A 19,044-nucleotide genomic window follows, 5' to 3' on the forward strand; every position below is an offset into this window, starting at 1 on the left:
AGCAATGCTCATACCATGTATTATTAAAAGATCAAAACATAATGAAAAACGCTGAAGAATAACCAACATGAATGAATTTACTCCATGACTGACTCCAGCATTTTCCCAGGTGTCTTAACTTGTTATTTGGCTTGAGACTGTCCTCTGCCAATATCAGGAACAACCACAAACCACAAGCTTTTTTTAAATTTAGTCACATAATTGTTCTATTTATCACTCGTACTTGAATGGTTCTGTCATTACAAGCCCGTGTGGGCAAAGAAGTGGGTACTTTAATTTATGTGGAACATTCTTGAATATGTTGTGTTGGCAACAATCCTGCAGTCACAAGTTACAGACAATACGAAAGAACTGGCTCTTATATGCTTAAGGTACATTCCTCTGCCATAATGAGGAAAATTGTCCAGATATAATTAATGTGGGGTCGGGGGGGGGGGCTGTAAGGCTAATGCCCTTGGGTAAGGTCCCATGTTGTTCAGATGGCATGCAAGTACCTTGAATTACCACCGTATACAAGTGCAGACCATTACTGGAACTGTGTAATGCAATCCCTGGATTTTAATTGCATCTCCAGTTAAAACACAAACTGCCTTATTTTGTTACTACATGTTGCTAAGAGTGGCATATTGGCAGAGATATAAAATTTGGTTGATTTTTAAAAACTTTTATTTCAGAAACCAGGCTGTAGGCGGTCAGTAATCACTGTCATTCCACGGTACGTTTAAGACTGTGTTTATGCCACGTAAACCATAATTAAGGCTGGGCAAAAAAACAACAAAGATTAGGAGATCTTTGTGGTCATGGTTAAAAACCAAGTCTGAAGTGTTTTTGACAAAACTCTTGTGTGCGAAAAAGTCACTGCACACCCATTTAATAGCACTTACTGATCCAAGCCATCATCCAACAGGACAACAAGTACACATTGTCTGCTGGAGTGTGACACGATGCAAATCCTTCTTTACTCTTTTGCAGGAAAATTGCAATACAGATCCATCTTTCACAAACATGTGCAGTGTTCCTAGTTTCACACAGTGTTGACTGCTTCTTACACTGGCATGGAGCAATGCCCCTTACCCAACTTCATGTTCTTCAGAATTAGTGAAATTCTTTACGACACAGTATGAACGGTGCTAAGTTCTATTGACGGGTAACACAAAGGTTTTTTGACTACTCTTGACTGATGCCTAAATACATATACGGCAAATACTGGCACTTCTTTGGGATAATTTTATATGCATACTATATAACATTAATGTTACCCTGTCTAGGAATCATCGGCATGTACAAACCATGCACAGTTTTAATATTTTATCTTTATTTATTACAGAGACATAAATACAGCAGATTTAATATGAATGCTAAAGCTCTCTGAAGTTATGCTGCATAGCTCTGTATGTCAGTTACTCAAATGCAGGATAATATTTATAATAGTGCTGACCTCGCTGTGCAATACAATAAACATGGTGTGCTGACTTTATCAGAACAGATACAACAGCTAGTTGCAACAGTTTATTATCCCTGTGTAACGGAGCCTCTGATCAGACATGTTAATTAGGTATCAAGTTTATTTTAAATATCTTTAAATAATCCTGATGTTCATCAGAATGTTTCAAACATGAAGCAAAGAAGTCTTCCATTTGTCCGAGTTCATCTGCGTTTTAGTTATTTTAACATCCGTCCTGCACAGGTGGTCAGCTGTTTACTCCGTGGTGCAGTCATTTACCTTTTAACATCCACCAGACTGCCAGTTAACCACGTAGTGGTAGAGTTAGTTAGTCGACATTTAGCCACGGGGTAAAAAAGCATAGTTTTAGAAAGTGAAACATCTTAACTTTGAAATCAACTCTCTTATATGCACTTTGGCTTTAGAGATCTTCTATTAGATTTCCATGTGCTATGCCAGAGAGGTAAATATAACAGAGTAGATGTGAATCTAACCTTGCCAGTACTCCCCAAAAGATTACTGCCAGTATGATGGATGTTAAGAGGTTAAGAAAAACAGACGAAAAAGAAGTGGCACCTTAAATTTACTTTGTGGTACAAACTTTTGTACTTTTCTAAATTTTTCAATACAGAGACTTGCTGGCTAGAATAATCAGATATATCTATATACAACATCTTATCACACACTTTTACTATCGTATTTGGTTTGTATGAAAAATAACTTATAGCCTTTATATATTGGAACACATTTCACACACACACGACCGTGGAATGGATTCAGCTTATAAAACAGACTGCTAACTTTTGTTTTCAGTTCTGTTACCTCCAAAAATCTCAGACGTGCTTTACAATAAAGAACATCCTTAATGTAATGATACAAAGAAAAAAAAAAAGATATCCTGACTCTTTCAGTAACTGTGACAAACTGAATTTGTAAAAAAAGAAAGTAATGCTGACTTCCTGGCTTTGATGTTGTGCCAATGTTGCCATGGAGTTTCAGTGATGTCCCTGGAGCAGAGGCGTCCACATTGTGTGTGAGCAACCAAATGTCTTATAGTCCGCACAAATCAGCCACTAGCTTCAGTTGTGTCAGAGTAATGGAAACCATCATGCACACCTGCTGAACAGACACAGGCAGCAAGTTCTGAAAGATGAGCAGAGGTTGGCAGGAGAGAAGAGGGGCGGAGATTCTGTTAGTGGAACGTGGAATTGCTGGCTTTTAGATTTGTGCAAGCACCTTTGGTGTTACACATCCTTCAGTCTGATGACAAGACACTACAAGATATCCACCTACAGAAACGCAGACATACACGCTATGTCTTAGAATGTGTAACCACTTTTCAGTTCATAGGCCTGCCGCTTTTAATGCACTTATTTCACAGCAGGGCCACTCCGCTGAGTTGCTGTCCTCTCGTCTGTTTTTGGCAATGCTGTGTGTGGTCTCGTCTGACTGTGGAAAAACAACACACATCTTAAAGTCAAATTCAAAGAGGATCATTTCTGAAATACTGAAAATAATTACAATCATTATTATTGTTTATATGTCACCCTATTAGAGCACTTCGCTCTCGCACTGCAGGCTTACTTGTTGTTCCTAGAGTATTTAAAAGTAGAATGGGAGGCAGAGCCTTCAGTTTTCAGGCCCCTCTCTTGAATTATATATCTGTTAGTTGAATAAGTTTAATTAGGTAACAGTAAGGTTGAACTCCTTTGCACTGGAAAAGAACGATGTCATGATCCTGGATCTCTGACCCCGTGTTTCAGTTTGAGTCTTTGTTTGGTTGCAGTTTAATTTTTCACTTTGTGTATTTACTTTATATTTATGCCCAGTAAGAGGTTTTGGCTGTTTTGCACTCCCAGTCTAGTGTTCAGGTTTTTCAGCTCTCCACTTCCGTCATGTCCCCTGAGCTCCTTGTGCTGTAAAGTTAGAGGTGTAAATTTGATGCATCCCCAGGATGCTCACTAAATACAGGAGGCTAAATCATTCATCCGCTGATAGACTGGCCACCTATAACAACTGCAGTAGGCTTCAGACCCCTTGTGATGCTAAGTTGGACAAGAACAGAAAAGGATGGATGGAAATATCTGTCACCGAATGTGAACAAAGCTGATGATTCAATGCTGTCTTTCAAGTATATCATGTGTTACTTCCTCTTTATGCTGTCTCTGTTCCGGCATGCTAGAACCATCTGGATGCTGTGGTGAAGTTATTTATGGCACAGCAGAAGAGGATGAAAATTGTGCTGTTAGGTAGGTTATTGCACTACAGCAACATTTTGGGAAATGTAAGACATTTTAAGACCTTTTAATTTTTTTTTAAAGAAATAGAATAATACTGGCATACAACACATTCATTTGTTTTATTTCGTATCACACCTCTACCTGATCTTGCAGAAGCTGATGCAGTCCACGTCGCTGTATTGTGAGCACGCGCAGCGCTGAGCCTCCACCCCTATCCTCACCCGCTCGGTCCTAGTGGAGCGTCTTAAACGCAGGGAACCCTGGTAACTGGACATACCAAATGGTACTGTGTGCCTAAAAGAAGAAAAGCAGACACAATGCACTTACTGACCACAGAACTATGAGTTTTACAGCTGGAAGCATACATCAGTGTTACAGTTTCCACAAGTACACTTTACTGGGTGATATGAATTTTGTCATCACCTGCCCCCTGTTGTGACTGCAGAGACACTACACTACAAAGCACCAACATGCACCCTGAAGGATGGAACAAAAGAGAACAGCTACTCTGTGGCTTCCCCAGCTGCCTGTGTGCATGTCCACAAGCAAGCATAATCCTGGCCTTGGGATGTTTATTCTCTGACTCTGCATCAAAGGGGTGCAGCTTACACTCTGTTGTGGTTATATGAGGGTAAAGGTACTCTGTGGTGGTTCTAATTTTTGTCTTCCAACTCTGTGATAAAAAATGGGGGCAGAATATATAAAACACCTTTCGGAACAATTCAACCCAGCACATCACGACCACAACACGACACTGCTGCCTAAAAATATCCCTGTTATTCACTTCTTAACATCAAGCAGGTGAGCCATCTAAGTTGAGGATTCAGTTAATATCCGTTCCTTTTCATGAAATTTTCACCTGATTAGTTTAGACCAGGGGTCTGCAACCTTTAACACCCAAAGAGCCATTTGGACCCGGTTTCCACGCAAAGGAAAACACTGGGAGCCACAAATACTTTTTGAAATTGACATGAGGTTGTTGTCTGATTTGCTGAGCCAGAGGATGGATGTCAGAGAAATGAAAGAAGTGTAGTGACCCTCTTTTTTTTTTTTAGGATGAAAGATAACACTATATTGTTTTTTTTACCTTTATGCTTTGTTTGAACAACTACAGTTTGCTGCTTATGAAATCCATGAAGTGCTACAGAGAAAATTACATTTTATTTATGTAATTAACACATTTTGAACTCTTAAAGAAATATAACAAAAGGAAAGCTGAACTAAAACGATCCAGCAAACAAAAACTGTTATATCGCCTTTGGGCTTTTGGAGCCTTGACCTGACTTTACAAAAATAATTGGAAAAAAAAAAGCTGCACCCATGCGTGCAGCCGCGTGTGAAAAGTGGTCAATAAAGAGATGCTGAAAAGCGTGTTCATGCAAACATCGTCAGGTCTGTTTACAATGGGACTTCTGCTCCTGAACCTCTGCGCACAGCGTCTGCAGGTCGGGGCTGTACGAAGCCAGTTTCATCTTTACGCAGGACTGTAAGCTGTTGTCTGTGAGGCGTGAGCGCTGTTTGTTTTTAACATAGTTCACGGTGGAGAACAGCTGCTGACATAATGTGGATCCATAACTGCCCTACCTGGGGTTGAAAGTCTCGATAAATGCGCGGCGTTTCGGCGGGTACACCGGCTTCCGCGAGTGTGACGCTTATTTTGATCGATGAAAAAATAATAGAATATAATTTTATTTTTATATTTCAAGATCACAATAATCTTCCAATTTAGAACTACAAGGTAAAAAAGAACTAAACACAAATAAAATACACTTCAGCTAAATACTTCTAATTTATTTTCCCAAACCACCCGGAGCCGCAAAATAAAGACTAAAGAGCCGCATGCTGCCGACCTCTGGTTTAGACCAAACAGACAGTAATGTGAAAACGTATAGGACTTCATTTGAATTGTAACATTTTCTAGTTTCTGGAAATGCTTTTTGAGCATATGTATAAAACAAAAGGCAACACCACGCTAGCTTTTTGGGTTTTTTTTAAATCATCCATGGCTATGACTCCAACCTCAGTCCCAAACGTAGCTCCAAACTCTGTCTGTTTTTGGAGAAAAGCAAAAAGGAGAGAAACATAACGACTTTTTCCTGGACTTGAAATGAAACAATAAAGATGCACTAACGTCTCAGTTTCTACAAAAATGATATATCAGCAAGTACAGAAACTTTTGCACAGTTTCTCTGTTTTCATGGACAAATTAATGTAAATGGAAACAGAGATCTTCATGCAAGTTTTGGCTTCAGTCTGGAACAAATGGACACTGCCAGATGCTTAGTTTCTGTTTTCATGATGTTTTGTCAGGCTTTAACTGCAAATGCCCTCAACTGCTGCTTTTTCAGGCGTTTTTCTATATATATATATATATATATATTATATCAAAAATCTAATAGATGGCAGCAAAAGTAAAAGCTATAACTTTTAATGCATTTTTAAATGATTTGAACCCAAATTCCATGTTAGTTTTCTCTTTTGTGGGCATTTTTTATACATTTAGGATGACAGCCAGAGATACTTAGTTTTTAATTCCTTGAGCTTGAAGTTATATTTTATGTTTTTGAACTTTCACATAAAAAAACATTCAAAAGTCAAATAGTACGATGTCCTACGAGTCCAAAATAAAAAATTCATATTTTTACTAATCCCTAATAAAAACTGAAAAACAGATCATACCTTTGAAAAATGAGCGCACTAGTGATTAGCCATCAGTGCCAAAGAATGGAGGCAGTGCTAATCCAAAGATGGAAGGAGATTAATTCTTTCTGATATCAGGCAAATTTATTGCAGTTTTTTGTTAATATATGTTTTGTTTTTCTTTGTTAACCGTAGCCAGACAAAAATGGACTGGTCAAACGAACAGGCCCATATAAAATGCTGATATAAAAGATGTGAGGCAGCTACACTGCTATGCTGCTGTGGTTTGGGTCCATGAAACACCTCAGAGGAAAGGCTCATTGCAAATCCAAAGTTTTTGTGACTGATCACCGTTATCCTACAACGACTCCATCTAGATGTCGTGAAGGCTCACTGAATCAAAAACAAGCTCAACTTTGTACACTTTCTAATCAGAGTCAGTTAATCTTAACTTTAATCACTTTCAGCTGCTTTGGTATTAATAAAATTAACAGGTGCACTAGAGGGGGAACAATGAGACGATTACAAACAGACTTCATTAGGGCAGCCTGAGGACCCGGCGTCCTCTAGTGGAGCCCGATCGGCATTTGCTTTAGAAGACCAGAGTTTGATGGTCCACTACTGGTGCCCTGTGCTTTTTATAGTAAAGTTCCAGAGATATAAAGTCATTGAGGAATAAGGGTGTCTTGGCAGCACCCTAATAACATGTTTTTTTTTCATGTTTTAAATTTATCATCTATCGATCAATCGTTCACTTTCTTTTCTTTTCCAAATAAGTTGACTAACGTAACAAATTTTTTCACTGAGATTTTAACTTCGCAACAGGCAACCAGGTTTCTAGGTGTGGAGTCAGTGTTAGAATGCACATGATAAAAAAGCATTTCACATTTCACAAACTATGGTCTCCTACAGGCTTTTTCGCCCATCGCTTCCAGTGTTACAACCCTAAACTGATGTCCTCCATCTGGTGGATGGCCAAACTAGTCACCAAATCCCCTCTCTTTCTTCCCCTGATATGTCAAACACAGATCTCCATAATTAAGTTTGTCTATCAGTACTACAACAAAAAATGACAAAAACCAGACCAGTTAGAACCACGCTGTACATGTAAACTCATCATGTTGACCTTGCTGTCCAGTCTTGTTGGAGTCTCCCTAAATAGCTGTAAACTGCTATAAAGTGTGAGCTGGAAAAAACAGATCACTTCACAGTGAACATGTTGTTTCCTTTGAACTTCAGAAGCGGGTCTCTTGAACAATATAAGCTGTGGTGCTGCGGGAGGGGCGTCACGCTGACCACGAACCTCCTCTTCTCTACTCTTACAAACAGAAACAGCATGTGGGTGATCCTTTCTCTTACAAAATGTTTCATCTACTGACTTCCGAAAGGAGAGACGGTCTGTCCACACAGAACTCAGTCAGTATCTTCACATGCATCTGCATCAGGGTTTTAAATCAGAGTCAGTGTAGAAGACATTATCCATACCTCTGTATGAGTTTAATGATATGGCTTTGTCACATGTCTGGGTACAGATCTTTGTCATTGTAAGCTTTCTTTTATTAAACATATACAGTATTATTTATTGCGATGGCTGTGACTCGGGTGTTGCAGAAGGTCGATGCACCGATCCTCTGCTCCTCCAGTCGACCTGTCGAGGCGGAGAATGCTGAACCCAGAGTTGCCCTCAATGTAACCATCAGAGTGCGAGAGTCATATGACTGTGTGTGTAACTGGGTGAATGATATTTTTAATTGAAAATGCTTTGAGTGTTGAACTTGAGCAGGAATGCTACCTGTCAGTGAAATTTCTGAAATTCTCTGAGCTGCCTGTCTGGCACCAACTACACTGAAAGTTACTTAAATGACCATTCTTCCCCAGTGTGATAATTAGTTTCATAGGTCATCTTCACATGCAAGCGTGCGTCTCCATAGTTATCTAGAGGTCCAAAAATGAGCCCTGAGGGTAAAATCAGGTAAACTCTACCTGGAGAGAGAAGTGCAGTCTGACTGATTGTTACTCTAGTTCTGAGTATTTAACCTTTTTGCATCCACCAGATTACTGGTGACCCATCGTGAGTATAAGGTTGTGGTAAGGTAAAGCCAGGCCTGTCCTGCAGGTTTTATGTGTCCTTGATCCAACACAGCAGATTTAAATGGCTAAATTAGCTCCTCAACATGTCTTGAAGTTCTCCAGAGGCCCAGTTGTTACAGATTTGGTGGTATTGCAAAAAACAGCTTTTTCGGGTGACTGAGTTTTCATAAAGTCAGCCACATACATAAACAAGCTTGTATGTATGATTATGTAGAGTAATGAACTCAGCCTGAAAGTGCCCCCACATGATGAGACCTCATACATTTAGGAAAATAGCTGTTCCACATAGCTGATTTCTATCATTAACCCTCTGAGGTCAAAGTCATCTTCACCGATGACCCTAACCGCGTACGATCACAACATTTCTTGTTTGTTTTTTGTTTGTTTAAATTGTTCCAAGTTCTGGAAATCGTGGGATGAAAGAAATAGCCGGCTAATTAATCTACTGACCTTCCAGTTGGTAGATGACCCACTCTATCTCCTGAGCCACAGCTGCCTTAAGGGAAAAAAAACACTATCCAAACCTGCCTGGCCCTTTGTTTGTTTTTCTAGCATGTTAGCAGTGTAGCATCCACAGTTTTATGATGTTATGTTCAAATTTTGTGTGATGGTAGATAACAATAACATTTCGAGTGGATTTAATTTTGGTGAAAATCAGGTCAAGGATAAAACCAAGTGTGAAAATCTGTCAAAGCTTTACTTTACCTGCAATTTTTTATGGACAGTCTTCAAAATTTACAACAATATACTAGACCTTTGAGGCTATGCGTACCAAGGTTGGCTAAGCATTTGACCTTGATCTTTATTGTTAGCGCCCGAGGTCACTTTTCAAATGAAAGTGCCTGGAGATACCTGTACAACAAACTTTTTATTTTCTCAATATGATGGCGTCACGGTGACACCATAACAGGCTGAAGTCATCATATTTTGAGATACAAACAGGCTGACATCAGGATGTTGTAATAAAAACACAAGTATAGCCCTTACCCTGCTGAATTGTGCTCTCTTGTTAAATCATGAGTTAACTTTCCAAAAAACTTAATTAATTAAAGTTCAGTTTCACTAGTCACACTCAGGGTGGATTACTGACAGACCTGTTGAATCAAGAAATAACCTAAATAAAACCTGTCTGACAAAGTGAAGTAGGCTTAAAGATCTGAAAAAGCAACACATCGTACCATGAAACAACCTCAAGAACCAAAAACAAACTGTCATCACTGACATCTAATCAGTCTGGAAAGGGTGAAACACAGTGAGAAACACTATCCACTAATGGAGAAAACGTGGAACAGTGGTAAACCTTCCCAGGAGTGGCCAGCAGACCAAAATGACTCCAAGAGTGTACTGATGACTCATTCAGGAGGTCACAAAAGAACTGAGAAGTAATCTAAAGAACTGCAGGCCTCACTTGCCTCAGTTAAGGTCACAGTTAATGATTCAACAATGAGAAAGAAACTGGGCAAAAATGGCATCCAAGAGTTCCAAGGCAAAACCCACTGCTGTCCAAAAAGAAACAAAGGCTCATCTCACATTTGCCAACAAACATACCGATAGTCCCCAAGACTTAATATTCTGTGGACTGACAAGAGAAAAGTTGAACTTTTTGGAATGTGTGTCCAGTCACGCATTTCATAAAAACAACATCATACCAAAAGTCAAACATCGCAGCGATAGTGTGATGATAGGACATAGACTACCTGCCACAAATGAAAACATCCTGAAAGAGAATGTCGAGCCATCAGTTTACGCCCTGCAGCACAAGTCGCACTTGGGTTGTGTAGCAGGACAGTGACCCTAAACACAACAGCAGGTCCACCTCTGATTGACTCAATAAAAACAAAATGAACGTTTTGGAGTGGTTAAAGTTAAAGCCTGGACTTAAATCAAACTGACATATTGTGACATGAGCTTAAAACATGGCATTCGGGCTGAGGTGGCTGGGTTAAAATTCCTCTGTAGAAATGTAAAAGACCCACAGCCAGTTATTGCAGTTCTTTCAGTTCTACTTTAGGTAAACCCTCTACAAAGTGTATATCTTTATAAACTAGTTTTCTGATACAGTACAGGAAAAAATGTTGAAACATTTACATGAAAAAGGATGAGCATCCATGCTTAAGACTGATGTTAGTTTATATTCTGAACATCCATAAATCTGGAGTGCAATGTTAAAAACATAACTGTGATTTATTTAAGCGAGCCCCAACAACTTCACCCCCTATAAACACATTAATTACACCTAAACCTTTAAAGTCACCAGATAATCTTACACTTCTGACAGCATGCATACCTCACACTTGTTTGATCTTTGCCTTTCAACTTGGGATGGAGGTCGGTCTTACCATGCATCATACACATTTTCACATTAGTAGTAACAAAAATGATACATGACTGAGACAGACAGAGGCACGCACCAAAATCTAACTCTGTTATTACAGTTAACAAGATGGTGGCATAAAACCTTAGGAAACTAATTTTAGTCCAATCACTTATGTTCACCTTTTCAACATGTGAAATTTCACCCAAAACATAAAATACTGTTTGCAGACTACTGCCAAGTGATATGTTAAAAGTAAACCCCAATGCCTGATGTCTAAGGATGACCCTTGACCTCCTCAATGATATCCCCATTTACGGCTGAGTTCGTTTTTATGTTTAGCGAGTAGGGCTGCCACGATTAGTCGACTAGTCACGATTACGTCGACTATCGAAATCGTCGACGACTGATTTAATAGTCGACGCGTCGTTTGAAGCTTTGTAAGATCACAAAAGACGCAGGAATGAGTAGCAGGATTTAAGAGTGTAATAACGGACTGAAACAGAAGATGGCAGCACTGCATGTACAAGGATGCCAGCTGCCGTTAAACCCCGAAGAAGAAGAAGCAGCTGTGTCCCAGAATTCATAGCACAGCCCTGCTCAGTTTCCAACAATGGCGGCAGCTAGTTAGTTTTAATATTACTCTTATTATTCTTTCTGGGTCACAAAATAAACGTTTAACATATTTTCAGGTGAGAATGTAGCTGTGTAAACCTCAAATATCGGCTCAGTTTATCAAGACACCGCATATTTTCAAAAGCGCTCCGATGTTTTCAGTAGGGTTGCCAACTCCCTGAAAAATAAATAAGGGACACCTCGTGGCCAGGGCCGGGCGACCCAGTTGTCTTCACCCTTCCCAGTGTGGTGAATTTTCTAGCTCTTTTTTTGTGTGTGAAATTATTTTTTTAACCATTTGACTTGAATTTGATTTAAGTAGATGTTTATTCTTTGTGATATGAACACATGTGAAACAAATGATCATTTAGCCATTTATTTTTAGCTCAAAATGACAACAAACAGGTCTCCTTCTTAAACAGAAGCCTGTCATGCTTAACTTTTGAGAATATAAGTAAATCTTTCTTTAAAAGAACTTTGTCCTGCTTAACTTAAAATAATAGAAAACAATAGAAAGAAAAATATTCTTGTAACAGTGCACATTTAGTGCATTTAGTACAATTGGCTTCAGTTGAGGTATTATTTCAGCTTTTCTAATGCTAATCAGCTGCTCCCGTTTGAAAACCCGCTTGTTCCCATGATTACGCATCATAACTCATCATCATTATTCATCTATGTATTACTTTTATGTATTAGTCATCTATTTGTTGTAATCATGTTTATTACACAAAATAAGTTATATTATCACACTTCTGGCCACATAGCGCTGATATTCACTGCACATGCCCATCTTAACTTTTTCCAGCCAGGTGTTTTCCTTTTCCCATTCTTCCCTTTCTCTGAGGGGAACAAACATTGCTGCTCTAATGCTGGGCTCACACTGTGCGGTTTTAGGCCCATTTTGAGCCGATTTTTGAGTGATCGGACCGATTTTGGCCTTCATCGTGCGTCGTGTAGTATACGTGGGGTAACGAGAAGTGATTAACACCTCACGACCAGCTCCCGATCATCAATCGCTCGTGAGGGTGTCACCACAGGCGCTCACACTGCTCGCGCGCAAACACGTAAACGTCGGTGAAAAAGACGGAGCAGCACGGCTGTGCAGCGTGTGATCTGGACACAAGCGATGGAGGCACAACTTGTAGAACTTTGGAAAGCTCATCCGAGCCTTTTCGATGTGGCATCACAAAATTATCACGACCACAACAACCGTGAAAATAGTTGCATTTACACTGCTGCTCAATCACAGCTGCCTGATCAATGTTTTTCATTAGCAATTTAGCAAAGTTGATGGTGGTGGTGGTGTGTCTGTGTGAGTGAAAGACAGAGAGAGAGAGCGCGACAGATTTTCTGTTATAACCTTCATTTTATGGAGGCACAGTGTGAGCACTCAGGTCGCATCAGAGCATCGGGCCGTATAGTGTGAGACCTGCATCGTGACCTACCAACTTCTAACCCCTGCGAGTCAATCGTGCAGTTTGAGCAGGAGCTGAATAACGTGACTGAAAAAAATCGCAGTGTCTGCCCAGCTTTAGGTGTACTGTCGTCCGAGACTTGCACCGCAGTGTCTGCGTTTGTTTCCCTGTTGGCCATGCTTCTTGTTGTGGTCATTTGTTGTCTTCCGGTATTTTCTCCGCAAGCGACCTTTCCTCGACCAATGAGATGAGTGGTAATCTGAATTGTCATACTCGTAAGTGTGCTGTCAGCTCATTGGTCACAAAGCAGGAGAGGGGCTGGGAATTATGTTTTCAAACAAAGCGTTAATTCCATTAACATTTATAGACTACTTTTGATTCTCACTGTATTACGGGACAAAGTGCGTCCCTTATTAGCTCAATACGGGACGTGTACTTTTGTTTCTAAATACGGGACGATTCCGTATTTTAAGGGACGGTTGGCAACCCTAGTTTTCAGAGACGTCTGTTACCCACTAGCTCGATAGCTAGCCGGGGGCTAGGCTCACTAGAGCCGTGAGAACACCGGACTCCCACCAGATCATTTTCAAACCCACCGCCGTCTTTCGCTACTCAGGTAAAACATATATAAGTCACTTAGATAACTTAAAAATTTTATTGTTTGGCTTTTTTCAGTATTTTATTTGTTCCTGAGTAAATCGTCTGAGTTTATTAAACTTCACCGAAACAATCTGCAAATTTAATTAAAATTTAATAAACTACCATCTTGTCTTTATTTTTAGTTAGCACAGACCTTAAACACTTAAAGCTGTAAGCTAATGATAGTTATATAAGAGCAGATGCTGCTGGTGCAATAAGCTGTACGTTTTACGTCCAATGGATGATGATCTGATTAGTCGACTAATCGCAAAAATAATCGGTGACTAGTTGACTATCAAAATAATCGTTTGTGGCAGCCCTAGTAGCGAGCAAGTTAACCGTTGATATTTTGCAAATTAAGTGTCACACATGCATGCATTTTGGCCTTGCAGTTCTTCTGTCATAAACATATTAATTTGGGTAGATCAGACAGTTGAAATTTCATAACATGAGTGAATGTTATCGTAACCCTACCCGTAATCTATGCATCTAGTCTAGCCTACTTTCCTCTGACCCAAGACAGGTTGCTTGTGACTGGAAGGAGACAATGGAAATGTTGATTTGAGACTATGTTGATTTATACTTAAATAGAAAACAAATTGAACAGTAACAGATGCTGTACATGTATGTAGAACCAAACCTACCCAATAATACAAAATGCAACAGTTTTGTAATCGAGAAACTTGGATACTTGAAGTATTATATTTTATCAAATCCCTTCAGAACAAAAACCACAGTTTCAACAGTTTGGCCTGTTCGTCCACACCTGGTCACATTTCTGGCTGCACCACTGCTTAAAAATTGGGAGCTCTGAACCTGCTGTGCCAGTATTGATTAATATCTGCAATACATGTGAAGAGGAAAGACATCTTGATTCACTCCACATGGCACAATGCCCAGGTACCAAAGGAAGAAAGCCGACACACAGAGGCTTCATCTGTAAGGTGTTACTGCAGAGAAAAGGAGCTTCTTTGATCTCATCGCAGATGTTCGCTATTGATCACATGTACTTCTGCATGTGGTTACAGGACACAGTTGCTGCTCTGCACTGAAACCAGGCTGACAGCTTTTACTCTGCTGCTGATGGCCACACTTCAAGCAAAAATCTGAGAACTGATAGTAGATGGATGACCAGATACCATTCCCCTCCTGGCTCTAACCATCACCCCACTACACACATTCTCATAACACATTACGTCTGGGTACTGCTAAACTTGCCCTGAGGCCTGTTGTTTGAAATCAGTAAAGGCAGCTAAATCTACATACTACTCTGCAGATAGGCATTAGTTAATGTCTTCTGTTGCAGGTGAATTAGCTTTTGCTTTGTCTCTCACTTATCAGTGATGAAAAGGTTCAAAGCGAGTTCAGCTGTGGAAAGAAAAGCGCAATATTTAGAGATTTCAAATTGAAGACTGTTAAGCTAATATAAAGGAACAAGAATGCCGAATGAGTGAAAAACAGACGAAGGAAAACAATAGTCTCGGCTAGTCAAACCTATGTGATTGGTGTTGGACAACCCGTTTCTTCTGTTTTAAGATTCAACTTTAGAGTAAATTTCCAAAGGGTTCTTTCTATCTCACATTCCAAGGCTACCTATAAACAATCCAAACATCCAAGATGGCCAAAAGGTGGACACAGCCCTCCCCTGCTGCCTGCAAGAAATCCTCAGTGGAATTAAAATACCAGAGGGCTCAGGGTCTAGACCTTTACGGATTATATGGAATCGCTACACTTCACAAAGACACAGGAAATACTGACATATGAGAAAAAGCCCGTAGCAATGGGCCAGACACCCCATACTCCCGCATATATATATATATATATATATATATATATATATATATATATATATATATATATATATATATATATATATATATATATATATATTAAAATAAATATATGGTCATTTTGAATTTTATGCTATCAACATGTTTCGAAATAGGTGGGGCAATAAATTACTGGAAAAACCGTCACCATTGGGGGGAAAAAGTACTCTATAGAACATCTCATAAAGCAAAGGCATAATAAAATCCCAGAGAGATTCCTTGTTTTCTAAGTAAATATGGGGAGGGGTCCATCGTACTGTTAAAGTCTGTTCTAAACAGAATTTAGGAATTTCATGATCTATGGCTACTCAAGAAAAATGTTCACAAAGAACAAAACGGAAAACTTAATGGGAATGAGACAGCAACCAGCCAGTCTGATTGGTCAGTGAATTGTCAGAGTTATACAAATGGAAGTTAAAACTCTTCCATCCAAAGAGAAAATATACTGTAACCAAGATCTGAGGACAATGCTGTTGTCTCTGGTATTAAGCTCTTTTAAATGCACTGAGGTGAAGTGCAAACTTTGCCTGGCAGCTGACCAATCAAAATTTTCAATTTCATCAAATCGAAAGAGGAGAAGAACCATCAATCTTGTTAGCAGTGCACATTTCTTCGCCAGCATCCATGATATTATGACACCAAATCACAACAACAGTTGCATCAAGGCACTTTATATTGTTAGCTAGACCCTACAATAATGCATATAGAGAGAAAACGAACAATCACATGACCCCAATTGGCAACAATGTTTCAGTTTTTCACAAATACACAAACTATTCACCCAGCAGAACTTATCTATTGGACCTTCCTTGCATTCACTAAAGTCATTGCCAACGCTGCTCAGATCCAAAGTATTTACACTATCTTCATCCTGCTCTCTTCCTTCCACTTTTTTACTTTGCTTGATAAACACAATTTAAAACTGTTCTATAAGATACTTTCCAAAAAAATAATTCCTGCGTAGTTGACATCAAAAGGTTTGTGGGCATTTTGCACAAATTACAGGGAGGAAGGTCATGAAGTACAAGCGTTTCCCAGCATGCCTCTCTGCCTGCAAAGTTTTTCAGAAAATGTGCTTAATTTAATCAGTAAAATGTGAAATGGCTGAGTAAATATTTGCAGTTGAAATTTAATTCATAAGGAAAATGTATACTGCATTCAAGCAATGTTTGGCTTTGGTTCACAAGATAAAATCTTATGTGTCCAAATTGTGTGAAGCATCCAGTATAATGTAGACGGGGAGGGGCCCACTTTGAAAGACATTTTCACGGGGTGCCTGCTACCTTCTGGGCCCGGCTATCTCACCACATGTTTTCCAACAGCATTGCTAATATGAAAAAAAATAAGGCCAGCTAACCTGGCCTGCGAAAACATTCAGCCAATTAAGAAGCAAAACACGAGACAAAGGAGGCCTTGAACTGTTGAGCCGCTGAAACCCTATATCAAGAAGAAATGTTCGACTTTTAAAACTACAGCACCCGGCCTCCCCAGATCACAAAGACTCTGAAAATGTAGCTAAAGTAAGAAGTGATGCAGATCAAATGATCAAAGAAATCTAATTTCTACGTTTCAACATCTGATTTCTTGTCTCTGTATTATTTGTGTACAGTGCACACTAAGAAACATGATGCCCAACACATTAGTAACCTATAGTAACCTAATAAGACATTAGCTACACACATCACTTGCTTAAAAACTGGTGCAAACTGAGAATGCCTGGAGAAGGACACTTACTCCGGTGTGTTGATCCAGATGATATCCAAGTGGCAGTAATACACACACTCCTTGTCTTTGTAAGTGTAACATGTGCACCTCTTGGATCGCCTCCTGGCTAATGGTGGCTCGCAGTCAGAACACGGCTCAACGTGGGAAGCAACAGTGGCGAGATCCTCCACCCCGCCAGGCAGACGTGCGCTCTGCTCGAATGCTTTCACCTCCTTCCTCTGGCTCACATCTTTCTTAAATGAAGAACCTGCAAGATTACAGCATATGAGAGCTTCCTCTCATATTCTTAACATGAAACAGCGTTTGGTAAAGCATGGAAAAGCTCTTTATAGATGCATGTATATTACATTTCTGCTTGAAAAGGTTACAAAAGATCCAGATTCTAGAGTAGTTAAAAAAAAATCAAGCATAAATAGTTACATATTTTAGTTTCATAACAGTAATTGGTCAATTCTGTTGAGAGTAGAGTTTGTCTCAGAGAGAAAATATATGTATATATATATTTAAAGTCCCAGTCGGAGTCTTTGATGGAACTTTAAATAGTGAATTTCTTGTTTTAGTGATTCAAAACAATAAAAATACCGAACGCGTTGGAGTCACAAAACACCGACGAGTTTTCAAAAGATCTAAGACATAACATGTGCTCACTTTTAGTGGGATTTTTTTGGTGTTTTAAAAAGGTTAAAACTGTATAGATATCATGACGTCAATTGCAATGTTATAATAATCATCGGTATAATCTTATACCGATGATTTCAGTCTAATTGCATGTTTTGATCTATCTGTTGTGACCTGTCAGTCACTGCTGCACAATAACGCACACCAGCTGGTCTGTGTGATCATTGCTTCATTAAAACACAAACACAACAAGGACCGACCACTACTCACCGTTGGTCAAAGATGCTGTCACCACGATTAGAAACAAAACTCCCACATCAAGCGATGATGATGCGTTAGCCATCACACGTCAAACATTAGAAATGAATAATCAACTTAAAAAAAACAAACGAAAAAGTCGAAATGTGAGAACAGGTGAATGAAAACGTCCGAAATTCTCGAGTATCTTATCTCAGTGAAGCGAGTCAAAGATGTCCTCATAGAGCATCATGTGTCTGATACAACTCTGCACCGCTGCGCTTCCACACTCCGTTTGCCTTTTACAGCCACTGGGGTTCGTTATGAGCTGACACCGCTGTGACAAGTGAGCATGGATATCCCGCCAGCTTCCTGAGACACTTTTCAAAATAAAAGACCGTGCTGAACGCTGCTGAAATCAAAGGCGCGTTACACCCATGTTTGTGCGCCAACAGCACAAACATGACACAGAGACCCAGTTTAGTGACTCCAAATAGTGGCCTAGCACACAGATATCAAGCAGAGCGACAAGGTTGAGCAGTTTAAGTGGCAAAGTTAGAGAGACAAGGTGGAGAATAGTGGGTGGAGAAGGGATGTTGAAGTTGGAGCTGTCAGGTAGGAGGACAAGAAGAAAACCTCAGAGGAGGTTCATGGATGCAGTGAAGGAGGATATGCAGAGGGTTGGTGTGCCAGAGGAGGACGCTGGGGATAGGGCTTATCCTCTTAGTGCAAGAGGCGGGATACACTCTGGACAGTGATGCAGTGATGCTAATCTGATGCAGGGCTTATATATCTGTGTAAATTTCTTAATTATAATTAAGAAATCATATGTGTATTTTGTATTGTTGTTTGTGTTGCTTTTATGCTTTTATGTTGAAAGTAAGTATTATTCTACCTGTAGTTCTGGTTTGCCAATTTGACAGGGCTGTGCCTGCAGAACACCAGCAGCTGGGTGTTTTATGTGATGCATGAGGGCAGAGGTCAGGATCTCTAAAAGGATGCACTCCCTCACAGGGTTCTCTCAGCCATGAGCTTCAGGCAGCTGCAGTGCATCAGTATATCATACCTTTGTATTCTACAAGTGAAGCAACTAAGAAAATATAAACAAACTAAGATGGTAAAAAAACGAACTATGATACAATACAGAGGGTTGGTATGATAGAAATGGATGCTAGGGTGAGATGGAGGCAAATGATCTGCTGTTTCAACCCCTAAAGGGAGCAACGGAAAGAAGATG

General features: G+C 39.7%; 1 protein-coding gene across 1 annotated transcript; it reads right to left on the reverse strand.

The window, feature by feature from the left end:
• Positions 1–1,295: 1,295 nt before the first annotated feature.
• On the reverse strand, positions 1,296–18,091 carry LOC146708801 (endothelin-3). Its single transcript, XM_085455631.1, has 4 exons — positions 17,841–18,091; positions 16,962–17,199; positions 3,826–3,978; positions 1,296–2,893 (listed from the first exon to the last, which is right to left on the reverse strand). The coding sequence occupies exons 1-4, from the start codon at positions 17,911–17,913 to the stop codon at positions 2,815–2,817; spliced, it is 543 nt and encodes a 180-aa protein (XP_085311757.1). The 5' UTR covers positions 17,914–18,091; the 3' UTR covers positions 1,296–2,814.
• Positions 18,092–19,044: the final 953 nt, after the last annotated feature.

This window comes from Copadichromis virginalis, linkage group LG5 (assembly GCF_057382275.1).
Source record: "Copadichromis virginalis isolate Kocher_CV1m ecotype Utaka linkage group LG5, C_Virginalis_male_GT1.1, whole genome shotgun sequence".
In the NCBI taxonomy this organism is placed as follows: Eukaryota; Metazoa; Chordata; class Actinopteri; order Cichliformes; family Cichlidae; genus Copadichromis; species Copadichromis virginalis.

What these genes read in the sequence shown, in the direction of transcription:
- LOC146708801 (XM_085455631.1), bottom strand. Translation starts at nt 17,913, where the DNA reads ATGGCTAACGCATCATCATCGCTTGATGTGGGAGTTTTGTTTCTAATC. An exon ending in ATCTGGATCAACACACCGGA is followed by an intron (nt 3,979 to 16,961) that starts GTAAGTGTCCTT and finishes TTCTTCTTTTAG; the next exon opens with GCACACAGTACCATTTGGTA. An exon ending in ATCAGCTTCTGCAAGATCAG is followed by an intron (nt 2,894 to 3,825) that starts GTAGAGGTGTGA and finishes GTTTTTCCACAG; the next exon opens with TCAGACGAGACCACACACAG.